The sequence below is a fragment of the Pelophylax lessonae genome, assembly GCF_965119305.1.
Source record: "Pelophylax lessonae genome assembly, chromosome: 2".
Classification (NCBI taxonomy): Eukaryota; Metazoa; Chordata; class Amphibia; order Anura; family Ranidae; genus Pelophylax; species Pelophylax lessonae.
The window spans coordinates 492,965,501-492,981,189 of NC_138769.1; the positions used below are offsets into that span (position 1 = coordinate 492,965,501).

The 15,689-nt window shown below is 46.4% G+C and overlaps 1 protein-coding gene across 2 annotated transcripts in view; it reads left to right on the forward strand.

Moving 5' to 3' along the window:
- The window catches only part of DZIP1 (DAZ interacting zinc finger protein 1), a 143,699-nt gene that overhangs the window by 44,729 nt on the left and 83,281 nt on the right, over positions 1-15,689 (forward strand). For both annotated transcript variants that reach the window (XM_082245315.1, XM_082245316.1), the window contains exon 7: positions 10,977-11,025. In XM_082245315.1, coding sequence (XP_082101441.1) covers positions 10,977-11,025 — 49 coding nt within the window. The remainder of the gene's footprint in view (positions 1-10,976; positions 11,026-15,689) is intronic.

The following is a 15,689-nucleotide window of genomic DNA, read 5'->3' on the forward strand; positions in this document are numbered from 1 at the left end:
CTGTCTGGGAAGACACCGCAGCAGCCTGGGACCCTCACCTTACAGGATTTTTTCAAGCGGAGCAGCATGGCCTCGGGTTCCCTGCACAGACGTTGGAGTTCCCCGTCCCCCCTCTCTCCAGGGCCCAGTGAGGGAGAGGGCAGCGATGACCGCACACCAGCGGTGGATGCGGCGGGGCCGCTCGGCGGCCTCGTTGTATACAATCATAAACCGGAAGACGCGGGGCGTCACTTCCGGCGGCGGTGACGTCATCGCTGTGCGCCGGAGGTCATGGTTCCGGCCTCCGGACGCAGAGAGGAAGGGGAGGGCCGGAGCCAGTGTTAAAGGAAGGGAGAAGCCTGCAAGAAAATGCCGACTGCAGCAGCGATCCCACGGAGGTCCCTGACAGAATGGAGGCTCCACTCACCGCAGGGGAAGCGAACACTGGCTCAGCACAGGTAGGCTGGCACCTGCCAGTATCTCATTCCTGTGATTGCTATGCAGCATAGTGGGGGTGAAAAGGGGGTAAAGCACTGAAGAGTCCTTAAGGGACTTTTTAGTGAGAGAGGCACAGAGAGGGCTTTTTTATTTAAAAAAAAAAAAATGTTTTTTTTTTCTCTTATTGTTGAATATCATGTGAATCAATTCCCTGCCTATGTACCCCTTTCTTAGAAGGAACCCTCCAAAGGAACTTCTAAAACGGAAAGGAAAAAGTGCCCCTCCTGTGCCACAAAACTTTCCTCCAATTATTCCAAGACCCTATGCCCATCATGCATCTCGGCTGTATTAAAAGCTGAGGAGGATTCACCTTTTTCAAAGTTTCTCTCCTCATTTAAGGACGAGGTACAATCTACCTTTGCGTCCTTCAGGAAACTAATCGCAGATGTACAAATACCTCCCCCTACCCCACCAGGACCTTCCTCCCCGCCTACTCCCGTAGCTTCAGGATCAGGGGAACCAGTAATGAGCAGGGAAGACCCCTCTAGGGTCACGGACCCCGACTCCTCCCAGTCAGGTTCTGGGCAGGAAGAAGGACAGGGAGAGGCCGTCAGACCCACCGGATACAGGCTCTCCATAGAGGAAGTCGATGACCTTTTGGGAGCCATTTATGATACACTGGAAATAAAGGAAGAGGAGACCCCTTTATCTAGACACGATAGAATGTACCAGGGCCTGCACAAAAAGAAGGCTAGGGTATTCCCAGTACATAAGATTATGTCGGATTTTGTACTGAAAGAGTGGTCAGAACCTGAAAAGAGACCATTCTTTTCAGGTTCCTTGAAGAGAAGATTCCCCTTTGATGACGACGAGGAATCAGTATGGAACCAGTCACCAAAGTTGGATGCTCCCTTGGCTAAGGTTTCCAAGCATTCGGACTTGGCCTTTGAAGACATGGGACACCTAGGGGATCCCATGGACAAAAGAAGCGATGTCATCTTGAAGCGTTCATGGGACACGGCTTTGGCCAATTCAAGACCAGCCTTAGCTACAACTTGTGTGGCAAGAAATTTTGAATTTTGGCTAAAACAGCTACAGGAGCACCTAATGGCAGGTACCCCGAGAGAAGAGCTGCTAAAATCCTTCCCTATGCTTTTTAAAGCAGTAGGCTTTATTTCGGATGCTTCAACTGAAGCAGTAAAGTTGTCAGCCAGATCGGCGGCACTTTCTGTCTCAGCCAGAAGAGCACTATGGCTCAAAACCTGGTCTGGAGACACAGCCTCAAAACTGCGATTATGCAGCGTCCCCTTTTCAGGAAAATTCCTTTTTGGCCCACAATTGGACGAAGCATTAGAACGGACGGCAGATAGAAAGAAGACCTTTCCGTTCAAGAAGAGAGTTTTTTTCAGGAAGACTTTTCGTCCCTATAGGGGACAAGCCAGGGAAGACAGGTCGCCCGGATACGGGAAGACCGAAGAAGCATTGGACAGGGCAGAAGGGAAAACCGAGGGCAAATGTGCTCTTTAACCCTCCTGGCCAAAATCCCAAGACCCAGTGACGCTGGAGGCCAGGTGGGAGGGAGGTTGGAGAGATTCCTCCCCCAATGGCTAAAACTAACCTCCAACAGTTTTGTCAGGGGAGTCATCGAGAAGGGTTATGCGTTGGAATTCAGCAAAATTCCCCCCTCGAGATTGACAATTACCAAACTACCCAGAGACCCGGCAAAGGCACAGGCCCTGCCACTACTTATAGGAGAAATGGTAGACCAGAGGGTCTTAATTCCTGTACCAAAGCAAGAGGAAGAAAAGGGTTTCTATTCGCATGTGTTCCTAGTGCAGAAACCCTCAGGAAAATTCCGCTTGATATTGAACCTGTAGCCTCTGAACGCGGCGATAAGGTACAAAAAATTCCGCATGGAGTCAATTTACTCTGTAAGGAATTTGCTCCAAAGGGATTGTTTTATGGCAACTATGGACCTAAAAGATGCCTATCTCCACATCCCCATAAGGGAGGGATCCCAGAAGCATCTACGCATAGCAATAAAGATCGGAGAAAAAATCCACCATTTTCAAAGCAGAGCTCTTCCGTTCGGACTCTCGTCGTCTCCAAGGATTTTTTCAAAAATCCTAGCAGAGGCTCTGGCTCCGCTAAGACTGAGGGCCATAACCATAATCCCTTATCTAGACGACCTGCTGTTCATGGCTCCCACCAAGGAAAAACTGATCAAGGATCTAGTAGTGGCTCAGGATTGGCTTACCCATCTAGGATGGATTATCAATATCGAAAAATCAAATCTCATACCTTCACAGGAGATAGTGTTCCTGGGATATATCATCCGCTCAAAAGAGCAGGTAATGATACTTCCAGAGGAGAAGATCAGGCGCATAGATCAAAGAACAGCAGAACTGCAGACCAACCTTCCAAACTCAATAAGAGAGATTATGTCAGTACTTGGGCTCATGACAGCTTCCATCCCAGCAGTTGGGTGGGCCAGATTCCATCAGAGGCCACTTCAAGCCTTCCTCCTACAGAACCTCGGGAACAGAGACCTAGAAGACAAGGTCCTTCTCCCAGTAGGAGTAAAACAAGAGCTATGGTGGTGGAGAAACCATACCAACCTAAACAAGGGACTGTCATGAACAGTTCAGATTTCATGCATCCTAACAACGGATGCCAGCAGCCGGGGATGGGGAGCCCATCTAGGGAGTCAGTGGACACAAGGAGTCTGGTCTTCTTCAGAGAGACACAATTCGTCCAATTTCAAGGAATTGAAGGCCATAGAGAGGGGAATCGCAGCCTTCCAGGAGCAACTCAAAGGCCAGCACGTACAAGTAAGGTTGGACAACATAACTTCCGTGGCATACCTAAACAAGCAGGGAGGGACCAGAAGTCCCACCTTAATGAAGGTAGCACAGGAAATCATTCTCTGGGCAGAGAAGAATTTGGAGTCCCTCTCAGCAGTACACCTCAAGAGTACTCAGAACAACCTTGCGGACTTTTTGAGCAGACAACTGATCTCACAAGAGGAGTGGTCCTTAGACCCTGGAGTCTTCTCACAGATAACATCCAGATGGGGTTATCCAGAGATCGACTTATTCGCCAACAAAGCGAACACCAAACTACCAGATTTTTGCTTGCTCAATCCTCGAGATCAGCCGATGGCAGTAGATGCGTTTCAGACCGCATGGACTTTCAGACTATGCTACGCCTTCCCCCCTCTTTTTCTAATCCCAAGGGTCCTACCAAAATTCAGGACAGAACACACTACGTTAATCCTGATTGCGTCATTCTGGCCGAAGAGGGCTTGGTTTTCACTACTATTATCCCTGACAGATCAACAACCCTGGATGTTACCCTTCAACCGGAACCTGCTGTCGCAGGGACCAGTACTTCATCCCAGGCCAGCCATGCTAAACTTGGCAGCCTGGCATCTGAATCGGACATCTTAAGATCTAGAGTGCTCTCTGACAAGGTGATCAAAACCTTGCTACAGAGCCGAAAGCCAGTCACAAGAGCTATTTACCAGAAGGTCTGGAGGAGGTTTAACTTGTGGCTGGCGCAATCCAAAAAAGGAGAGTCGGACTCGCCTACAATTCTAGAATTTCTACAGGAAGGTATCGACAAGGGCCTGTCCTTAAGCACTATTAAGGTACAGATTGCTGCCCTATCAGTTTATTTACAAACTTCCTTACATCAGGATCCCCTCATTAGCAGATTCTGCAAAGCAATCTCTAGACTTAGACCAGTACCTCGTAAATTTCCGACTTGGGACTTATCTATCGTATTAAGGGCGCTTATTAGGGAACCCTTTGAGCCATTATCAGAGGCTTCCTTAAGATCGATTACCCTGAAGACAGTCTTTCTTATCGCTATAACCTCCGCTCGCAGTTAGCGAACTACAAGCCCTTTCTGTTAGAGAACCCTTCATACAGATTCTTGAGGATAGGGTCATACTCAGGACCGACCAAACGTTTATACCCAAGGTCGCCTCTACCTTTCACAGAAGCCAGGACATAATACTACCCTCCTTCTGCAATAGGCCATCCAATGACAAGGAAGAACAACTACACCATTTGAATGTCAGAAGGTGCCTTATTGCCTACTTAGAAGCCACAAAGGGCTTCAGAACATCTGAGTCCCTGTTTATCCTGTTCTCAGGAAAACGCAAGGGGAAGCAGGCTTCCAAAGGGACCATAGCCAGATGGATCAAGATGGCTAACTCAGAGGGATACAAAATCTTGCACCTAGACCCTCCAGAGGGACTCAAGGCACACTCCACAAGGGCATTAGCCACATCTTGGGCAGAAAGAGCCGGTGCTACCCCTGAGCAGATTTGCAAGGCCGCAACGTGGTCAAGCATGTCAACATTCGTCCGACACTATCGTCTGGATGTTTTGGGTAGCCAGGATCAGGTGTTTGGAAGGAAAGTCCTCCAAGCAGTGGTCCCCCCCCTAAAAGGAACTGGGTGAGTACTTGTTAATCCTCTCAAGGGCTGTCCTGGAAGACGACTGGGGAAAAATCAGAGTTTGAACTTACCGGTAACTCTGTTTCCAGGAGTCTTCCAGGACAGCAGGTTCCCACCCTTTTGCTTCTACATTGATAAAATGAATTGATGTACTGTTCCGTACTGTGTTTTAACTGTTTTTCAGCTCTGTCCTTCGGTTCTTGGATAAAACTGACCAGGTGCCTGAGGGACCGCCTTTTAAAGAGCTGATGGCAATGTGTTTCCGGTCTGGTAGGAGGAGCTCCATCTCTCAAGGGCTGTCCTGGAAGACTCCTGGAAACAGAGTTACCGGTAAGTTCTAACTCTGATTTTTCTCCTCCCTGGGATCCCCCACCCCATCAGAACCGGATCCCTCTGTTGATAGGCCCGAACCTACCCTGTCTGCCATCATGGGCGCCATCCAGCGCTGTTAGGCCTCCCTTACTACACAGATCGATTCTGTGAGGATGGACTTGTCCTTTTTAAAGCAGGATGTCCATAACCTCCGCCACAGGGTGGGGGATGCTGAGCAAGGTATCAGTGATATGGAGGATGCACACCGCCCTTTGCAGGCCGCTGTGTCTGACTTGCAGAGAGGACATACTGTTACTACTGACAAGCTTACAGATATGGAGGATCACCTCCGACACAATAATTTGCGCTTCCTGGGGTTCCCTGAGGGATCGAAGGGCAAGGCTCTTGAATCATTTATGGAAAAGTGGCTCATTGACACCTTTGGGACTGCAGTTTTCTCCTCTTTATTTGCTATTGAACGGGCGCATAGAGTGCCGTTGCGCCCCCTGCCACCAGGGGCGCCGCCCCGTCCTCTTCTCATCAAGCTTCTGCACTTTTGTGACAGGGAGGCTGTGCTTCGGGCCTCCAGGGACAAGGGTTGTGTCCTCTATAATAATGATGTCATCTCCATCTTCCTGGATTTTTCTGCTGCTACCCAGAAGCAGCGGGCCTCCTTTCTGGCAGTCAAGAGACGGCTGAGGGACTTACAATTGCCATATAGTATGCTTTATCCTGCTCGCCTGCGGATCATCTATCAAGGCAAAGCTCACTTTTTCCACCATCCTCAAGATGCTGCACAGTGGGTGGACTCATTGGGTCGCAGATCACCTCCTCGACAGGATTGACGGTCTCCTAGATGACTGACACCATGATTTGCTGACCCTGCTGCTAGGTTATGCCTCTACCTCAAGGTGTTTTTATGGTCCTTACTGCCCATTTTTCTGGAAGTCGGGTATCCTCTTGACCAGGGGGATTTTTTCCATGCATATTTTTTTTTCTAGAAGGGCATTTTTGGGATGGGTGTTCTCCCTTTCTCTTCCTCTGTTTCTACTGCATTTTGTCTGCTACAGGACGAGCAGATCCACGTTTCCCTGAACCGTGTTTTTCACCTGTTATGGGATTTAAAGCTTTCAACTGTTGGGTCCTGAGGGCCGGGTGGGTTAGGGTGGGAGGAGAATTTTACTGTTGTTGCTTTCCTCATCCTCTGAGGAATTCTGTTTTTTTCTTTTTCTTGTCTCTCTGGTTCTGCCATGTCTCCCGGGACTCCCATATTATGTTTCTTTCGCTCCTTTGTGCGATAATTTTCATTTTTGCCATGGTATTCTTGTCATTATCACTATTCCTATTGTTGGTTTTATTTTTCATGCATATTACCTCTTGCTGATATTGCTAGTCTAGATGTGCCGTCTTGGCGATTGTGGAGTTGCCTCCTTTTCTGGGGACCTCCCGGCCGCCAATGCCGATTTTTTTTTTTTCCCGCATATTATGTCTACTCTTCGTATAATCTCTTGGAACGTCAGGGGGCTCAACTCTAAGGTGAAGCGCTCTTTGGTGTTTGAATATTTGAAGCGACATAACCCACACATTGTCCTGCTGCAGGAAACACACCTCCAGGGGTCCAGGGTGATGGCCCTTAAAAGGGCGCATGTGGGGTACGCACTGCACTCCACGTACTCCTCCTATGCCCGTGGCACCTCGATTCTGATTGCTAAATCGGCCCCTATTACCATTAAACTTCTCAAAACGGACCCTTTTGGGTGCTTCATTATCCTTATTTTTGAATTCCTGGGTAAACCTTATACTCTGGTCAATGTCTACGTCCCTCCGCCGTTTACTAAATCATTCTTTGACAGTGTCTTGGGTTTGGTTTTGGAAATGGCCGAGGGCCCTCTTATTATAGCGGGTGACTTTAATACAGTCCTCGACAATGTTCTTGATAGGTCTGGCAATGTCTCTTCCCCCCATACTCCCTTAAGCTCCTATTTGGACAAACTGGATCTCCTGGACGCCTGGAGGTGAAAACATGGGGGGATTACTGAATATTCTTGTTATTCTAGCACGCACCCTGTCCCGGATTGACCTCTGCTTGCTTCCCCGGGAACTGCTGGGTCTCCTCTCGGGGATCAGATATCTCCCTCGTGCAGTGTCTGATCACTCCCCTTTGTTGGTGGACATCGCTTTGGGGTTCTTCCCTAATTATAAACTTTGGAGGCTAAGCCCTTTGTGGCTGGCTGACCCCGCGGTGACCGATCAGGGACTAGCGAAGATGAATTCCTACTGGACACTCAATGGGCAAGCTGGTTCTGAACTGATGACCTGGGATGCCTTTAAGGCAACTATGCAGGGTACTTTCTCTTCTGCCATTGGCAATGCCAAGAAGGCTTGGCAAACTAAATTGGTTGATGCTGAGCAGGCATTGCACGCGGCTGAACGTCAATACACTGATGACCCCACCCCGCAAAATCACGCCTCTTGGCGGTCAACATCACCTTGCCTACTTTGTCTGTTGACCAATCACACTATTTAGATTCACCCTTGACTGAGGATGAGATAGATGCGGCCCTTGCCACGTTTGCGCATAATAAGACACCTGGCCTGGATGGTTTTCCCATTGAATGGTACTTGCATTATAGGGAGTTGCTGGTCCCTCATTTATTGACAGTATTTACTTGTGCCCTGAAGGAAGGACGTCTGCCACCCTCTATGACGGAGGCTTTAATTGTACTTATTCCCAAGCCGCGCAAAGACCCCCTTCTATGTGAGTCTTCTGCACGCAGGATCTTGGAGCTGGCTGCGTTCTCCTGTTGGTCACCTTACCTGGTGGTTCACAGGGACAAAGTGGTGCTTCGTCCCTGTCAGTCATTCCTTCCAAAGTTCGTTTCGGGGTTCCACTTAAATGAAGACATTGTGTTGCCTTCGTTATGTCCTAAGCCAAGGCATCCGAAAGAGGTCGCTTTGCATTTTTTGGATGTGGTCCGGGCCATCAGGGTGTACTTGATGGCGACTGAGCCTATTCGGAAATTGGATTCTTACAGGCGGTCCTCGTAAGGGGCAGGCTGCATCTGCTGTTACCATTTCCTGATGGATCAGGCAAACAGTGGTGCAGGCCTATTCAATTAAGGGTCAGGTTCCTCCTTTCCCTTTTAAGGCGCAAGTTTTGCAGGCCACCGTGGCAGAGACTTCTGCCTCTTGAGGATGTTTTTTTCTGGTAGGTGAGCTACAGTTGTTCCTAGTTGAGCTCCTGATTTACCTGGATTGCTAAGTTTAGCCCTTTTTTTGAGAATTTTGTTTATTGCTGTGTTTTTTTCCCATCCCTCATGCTGATACTGCTTTGGGACGTCCCATCTGTCAAATGAAAATATGAAGCTGTGTTCGTCATTGAACGAAAGAGAAAACTGGATTTTTTGTATTACCGTAAAATCCTTTTCTCTGATGTTCATTGACGGACACAGCACCCACCCCTCTGTGGAGTTGGGTTATGTATTCTTCTGACACTGCTTGTAACAAAAGTGAGATCCTAGAGCAGGTCGTGGGAGTATACCACCTGGGACTACCTATAGGCGTAGTTAAGCTTTGTTTACCCTTTTCTGCCTAGTGTCCTACTCCTAGGAAGAGCAGCATAATCCATCTATCAAATGAAGATATGAAGCTGCGTGGTCAATGAACATCAGAGAAAATTTTTTTACGGTAAGACAAGAATACGTTTTTTTTTTTTTGCTAGAAAATTACTTAGAACCCCCAAACCTTATATATATATATATATATATATTTTTTTTTTTCTAGCAGAGACCCTAGAGAATAAAATGGTGTGTGTTGCAATTTTTTATGTCAAAGAAAACACAAAAAAAAAAACCAAAACAGTAAAGTTAGCCCAATTTTTTTGTATAATGTGAAAGATGATGTTATGTCGAGTGAATATATACCTAACATGTCACGCTTTAAAATTGCGTCTGCCTGTGGAATGGCGGCAAACTACAGTGCTTAAAATAGGTAACGCCTTACAGGTTACCAGTTTAGAGTGGCACAGGAGGTCTGGAGAATTATTGCTCTCGCTCTGATGTTGGCGACAATACCTCACATGTGTGGTGCAATCACCGTTTACATGTGTGTGGGAGTAACATATGCGTTCGCATTTGCGCATAAGCACGGTGGGACGGTGGTGCTTTAAATTTATTTATTTTTATTTATTTTATACAAAAAAATGTTTTTTTACACTTTTATTTAAATTGTTTTTTTTGTACAAACTCTATTGCTGTCACAAGGGATGAACAACATCCCTATTGATAGCATGAGCTGTAACATAGACCCTAAATCTCTCCTCTGGCCCCCCATGCAGCCGATCGGACCGAGATTGGTCCGATCAGCTGCTTCTCTGGCCGCTGGTGGCCAGGAAAACAAAGGGGCGGAACCAGAAGTGACGAATGTTTCCAGGGTTACAGAGAGGGGAACGACGTCAGTTCCTCTCTCTCTGTACCAGGCAGCCATTACTGCCTGCCGCATCACTCCCGGCCTCCGCGATGGGACCACACGCAGAAGTGATCGAGTGGCTAATTAGCCACTCAGGTCACTTCTGCCTTCTACAGAATCGCCGGCTGAAAATAATGGTACCGGGATGATGCCTGTAGGTGCACCCACCATTCTGGTATAACCACTGAAACCCAAGGACGCATGGGTACGTCCTTGGGTGGGAAGTGGTTAAATACACTATTATTCCAAAAGTATTGTGACGCCTGCCTTTACAGGCACATGAACTGTAATGGCATCCCGGTCTGTAGAGTTGACCCACCCTTTGCAGCTATAACAGCTTCAGCTCTTCTGGGAAGGCTGTCCACAAGGTTTAGAAGTTTGTCTATGGGAATGTTTGACCATTCTTCCAGAAGCGCATTTGTGAGATCAGGCACTGATGTGGATGAGAAGGACTGGCTCGCAGTCTCCGCTCTAATTCATCCCAAAGGTGTTCTATCAGGTTGAGGTCAGGACTTCGTAAATGTTCATAAAGACATGAATGAACCAGTTTGGAATGGAGGAACTTGACTGGCCTGCACAGAGTCCTGACCTTAACCGGATAGAACTCCTTTGGGATGAATTAGAGTGGAGACTGCAAATGATGACTTCTCGCCCACATCAGTGCCTGACCTCACAAATTTGCTTCGGGAAAAACGGTCAAACATTCCCATAAACACACTCCTAAACCTTGTGGACAGCCTTCCCAGAAGAGTTGAAGCTGTTATAGCTGCAAAGGGTGGGCCAACTCAATATTGAACCCTACATATCAAGACTGGGATGCCATTAAAGTTCATGTGCGTGTAAAGGCAGGCATCCAAATACTTTTGGTAATAAAGTGTATCTTTTATCATCTTCAAGTACATAATACCTTTTTAGCATATTTTTCTAATCCTCCAACACATAGACATTTACCATCTGTGTATTATCCTGCAAATGCTGCATGTGCATTATGGCCTACATTGTGGTGTGTGTGCATCCCCTTGGAATTGCTTTACTTTAATGCAAGGTAATGTTTGGTAACACACCACAACACAGTAAAAATAATTGAATCCAGTCTAAAAGTGCAAGATCAGATTGAGAGATTTTATTTTTTATCTCTTTATCAAGTTTATTTAGGTGATTATGTTTGTCCTAGCTGTATATAGAGGAGAAATAAGTTATACCACTGAGTTTTCCACCTGAAGTTTAAGAGAACATTAAGTGAATGCAGGACAACCCCAAGTGATGATTTGCCATATGTACCTAATTGTGGCTTATCTTCTTTATCTTCCTTCAGATCAAAGAATTATCGACCAAACCACCCCCGGCTGTTAAAAAAAATCCCGGTAATATGTGTTTGTCAACCTGCTTGTAAATGTTGATAGTAATATAATACCTATTGATGTCATCAGGGTTATGAACATAATACAGGATACCCCAGCTAAACTAATAGGTGTGTAACAACTGTAAGGGATTAGCTCGGTGGTAGGCGTATGGGTGACCCCTTTGGGGGTGCGTTTTCACAGAGAGATAGCCGAGCAGAGGTTGAAAACAAGACTGATTTATTCATGCAATTTACTTCACACAATTGCAAGCGTCAAAACAGCCAAAATAAAATAAAAGACAAAATAAATCCTTGCCTCTGTGGGCGGCTACCTTCTCACGCTGGAACCTACCTAAGAAGTCTTCCCAACCTACTGTTGGGCCGACACTGCTGATCCTACAGCAGACACTCAAATGTCCATTTGTTCGCTTTTCACACAGCACAAACATTGTCCATTGAACATGTCCCTTTGTTTTCTTTCACACAGAAACACTTCGTCTTCTCACCTTTGAGACGTCTTCACTCGTTTTTACCCTCCTGAGCGCACACCGCTTCAGGAGGTCTTCCCCATGCTCACTCAGCTTTCAGGGGGCACACAGGACTGTCCTCTACCCACATGGCGTCAGGATGCAGCCGTTTGTCTGCCTTCCTCTCCCAGCCCACACGGCGACAGGAGGCAGCACTCAATAGATTTTCTCTGGACAAATTATAGAGGCCTTGATCTCCTCATTCTGAACAGCTGAATGGTTTTCAACTTCCTGCTGGCTCTCTCTTCAGCCAACACCCTATAGTATCAATGAACTTTTCAAAGCAGGTGGGAATGTGTCTCCTCTCAGTGACTACATTCCCAGATTTACCTGACTTCCTGTCACATACCCCCCCCTCTTGTTTCAACCCTAGGGTTGGGACACATATTTCCAGGCACGCATGTGTCAAGCACTGCTGACTCACTGATAAGCCTCCTATTATCCTCAAGCTTCCGGATGAAACTGTTTTGTCATCTTCATTGACGGATTTCTCATAAATGCCACACAGTTTGTCTCTCATCTCATATACACATTCTTCAACTGCATTTTTGGCATCATTTTGCTCCTTCTCGTTTCTGTCATCTTCATTGACAGCTTTCTCATAAATGTCAGACAGCTTGTCCCTCATAACCGTCTGTCCAATCCACCATGGAGGACCGTGATCCATAGGCAACTCAATTGGGCTAGTCTTAATGTCTTCAATATTCTTAAGACGCCTCTCTCTGCAATCCATAAATGTTTTCCACAAAACTTTGAGAACCTTTGCTTCACTAAGCTTTGTTCCAAGTAGGGACTCTTGACATCCCTCTGTGACTTGAGTTGCCTCTCCATACAGCTGTACACAATCATTGACTTTTTGTTGTAAAAGGGAATGATCTTCCTTCTTGAGCTTTGCTTGCTCTAAGATGCTGTGCAGAGGATTTTCCAATTGAGACAACAGGCTGTCACACATTTCTTCAAAGTGACCCCTGTTCCTTTTCCCAGAGATATCAATATCATTCACCAAACATTTCATATTCATAGGCAGATCTGAAGCATTTGCACTCATCAACTTCTTAAACTTTTCGCCCTCCTGAGCGAGTCGCAGTAAAGGCCTACTATTTGATTTGATATTGAGTTTATATTTCTTGCCAAACTCTTCACAGAAGAAGCCAACCAGATCATCAACTTTCCTTCCACCAACATAGGGGTCAAAGGCAACAGCACAGTTGAACCCAGCGATCTGGGTGGTATCCATTATAGACCTCCTCTCTGCATCAGTGAAGAAGCATGGAACTGCAACACATTCTTTTACAGGTTTCTTCAATGCACTTTCTGCTGAACTATTTGACCGCTCAAGGTCACCTAGTTCTTTTTCTCTATCTGAATTCCACATGGAATGCATCTCAAGATCACGATCAAACTTCTGCCACCCGTCTTTCACCAGTTCCATTTTGGAAACACTCCCTGACAGGCACTTATTCATTTGCTTCACGTTTTCAACAACAGCCTTAGTTTTCTCCACTAGGTTTTCAGCCTGAACTGAAAAAACATCACATTTCTTACACAGCTCCTTTGTTTGCTGAAGTTTTTGAAGGAACGGTTTATTCCAAAGGGGTGATTCAAGCCACATGTCGTCACATTTCTGAGGCTCACTCAGGACAGACCCCAAAACACTGATCCTTTTAAAAACTGCATCAGGCACACTATCCCCTCTTTGGGACAGATCCTCTGTTGCCTGGAATTCCTCTTCCAGTTCCTGCAACGGAATCTTCATCTCTTCTACTTGCTGTTCTAAGGCTCGCTTAGACTTTTCTAGCTCCTGAACGCTTTTCACAACATCATCCTTGGAGCTGACCAATTCTTCCATTTCTGTACGCAGCTGTTTAACACTTTCTAGTTCAGCCTTACACTCTAGAGCTTCCTCCAAAGAGCGAGCCAAGAACAGGGCTTTGCTCTCGTTATCACGCACCTCCGTTTCTGCACGTGCGCGTTCTTCTGCATATTTTGCAGACACAGTCTTCTCTTCACCAAGCATCTGATCAAACTTCTTTTTCACATCTTCAACACACTGTAATGAACCAACGCTTTCTTCCATGCGTTTTTTCATATCCGCTATCTGAGCTTGCAATGTTGCGACTTGCTCTGATAGGTTTTTCTTTGCTTCCGCCTCCTCTTTTAATTATTCCAGGAAGCCATTTTTCTCATCTTCCATTTGTTTGAGCTTTGTGCTAAAACTCAGCCTTTGACACCTCTCTTCCTGTAAGAGTTCCTGCGTGTCTTGCAGCTGCGATTCCAAGATAGAAAAATCTTCCGCAATTTCTCTAGATTTGCTGTCTGCTTGAGAAAGCTGATTTGTAACATTGTCCAACTCAACCTGCAGTCGGTTTGCCTTCTCTGACAGCTTAGCACACAATCGGTCACCTTCTGACACCTTGACTTGCGATTCCAGAAGCTGTGCCTCTACTTTTTCCCTCTTATGTTCACAATCTCCTTTTCCCTGCATAAGAGCCTTCACCTCATTGGCTAGCATCTGGGAATAAGAATGTAATTCTGCCACACAGGCTTCTTTCTCCTTTAACTGCTGCTGGACACGTTGGGCTTCCCCTTTCCAACTTTCACAGTCCGCACGCCATTCATCTACCACATTGCTCAAAGTAGTGAGCTCATACACAGTACTCAGTAATCTAGCCTCTCTTTCACTTTTCTCTTTGTCGCTGAGAGACAATGTCGCTTTCAGAGCAACATTCTGTTCCTGCGACTCCTGCAGGTCTATTTTTGTAGCTCCCAAAGACTGAAGACTTTTTTCCAGCTGATTACGCAACTCCAACATATCAGCCATACTTTGCTTCTGCAAAGTCTGAATTTCACTTTCCTTTTCCATGAGGATGGTATCTTTCTCCATTATAGTCTCTCTGCGTTTTTGCAACTCGACCAAAAGAAGAGCAGTGGATTCTTCCCACTGTGACACATGAGACTTGAGTAGTTCATTCGTTTCCTGCAAGTTTCTATGCTCCATTTTAAGCAATTCCAAGGCTTGTTCCTTTTCTTCCATTTTCCGTTGCAAGGCATCCAACTCAGCCCTGCACACATACTCGGTTTCCTCCAAACCGATGGCCTCCATTGGCTGCTGGCGTCTCTGTTTCCAGCCTGCCATGCTCTCTTGATGAGCCTTTTGTTGAGCTGCAAAGCTCCGCTGAAAATCCGCATTTGCCTGCTGTTGAGCTGCATTTGCCTGCTGTTGAGCTGTATTTGATATAATCAGTTGTTTCAACATCTCCTCCATTTTGAGCTTACTTTTCATCTGAGCACACTGCGTCTCCATAGCAGTTTCATCAGTGTTGCTAGGGACAACAACCTTCCTCTTTAGTATACTCTCTTTAGGCATGGATGGGGCTGGTTCAGACGGTAACATCCCCTCCATCCATAGAATCCGGTCTCTCATTTCATCTATCTTTGCATTCTTCAGGCGTTTTGAACGCCCCATCTTCAATAACTCCACAAACAAATTTTTCACAGTCCAGCAAAAAATTTTCAGACCACTGTCTCTTTAACACATGTAGTTTTTCTGTCAGGATCTTCTCTCCTGCACACATAGATTGTGCAATCTCATGCACCAGATAAAGTTCATCAAACATTTGCACTTCCTTGCAGGGATCTCTGCTTATGCCCACTGCATACCTCCACCATATGTAAGGGATTAGCTCGGTGGTAGGCGTATGGGTGACCCCTTTGGGGGTGCGTTTTCACAGAGAGATAGCCGAGCAGAGGTTGAAAACAAGACTGATTTATTCATGCAATTTACTTCACACAATTGCAAGCGTCAAAACAGCCAAAATAAAATAAAAGACAAAATAAATCCTTGCCTCTGTGGGCGGCTACCTTCTCACGCTGGAACCTACCTAAGAAGTCTTCCCAACCTACTGTTGGGCCGACACTGCTGATCCTACAGCAGACACTCAAATGTCCATTTGTTCGCTTTTCACACAGCACAAACATTGTCCATTGAACATGTCCCTTTGTTTTCTTTCACACAGAAACACTTCGTCTTCTCACCTTTGAGACGTCTTCACTCGTTTTTACCCTCCTGAGCGCACACCGCTTCAGGAGGTCTTCCCCATGCTCACTCAGCTTTCAGGGGGCACACAGGACTGTCCTCTACCCACATGGGGTCAGGATG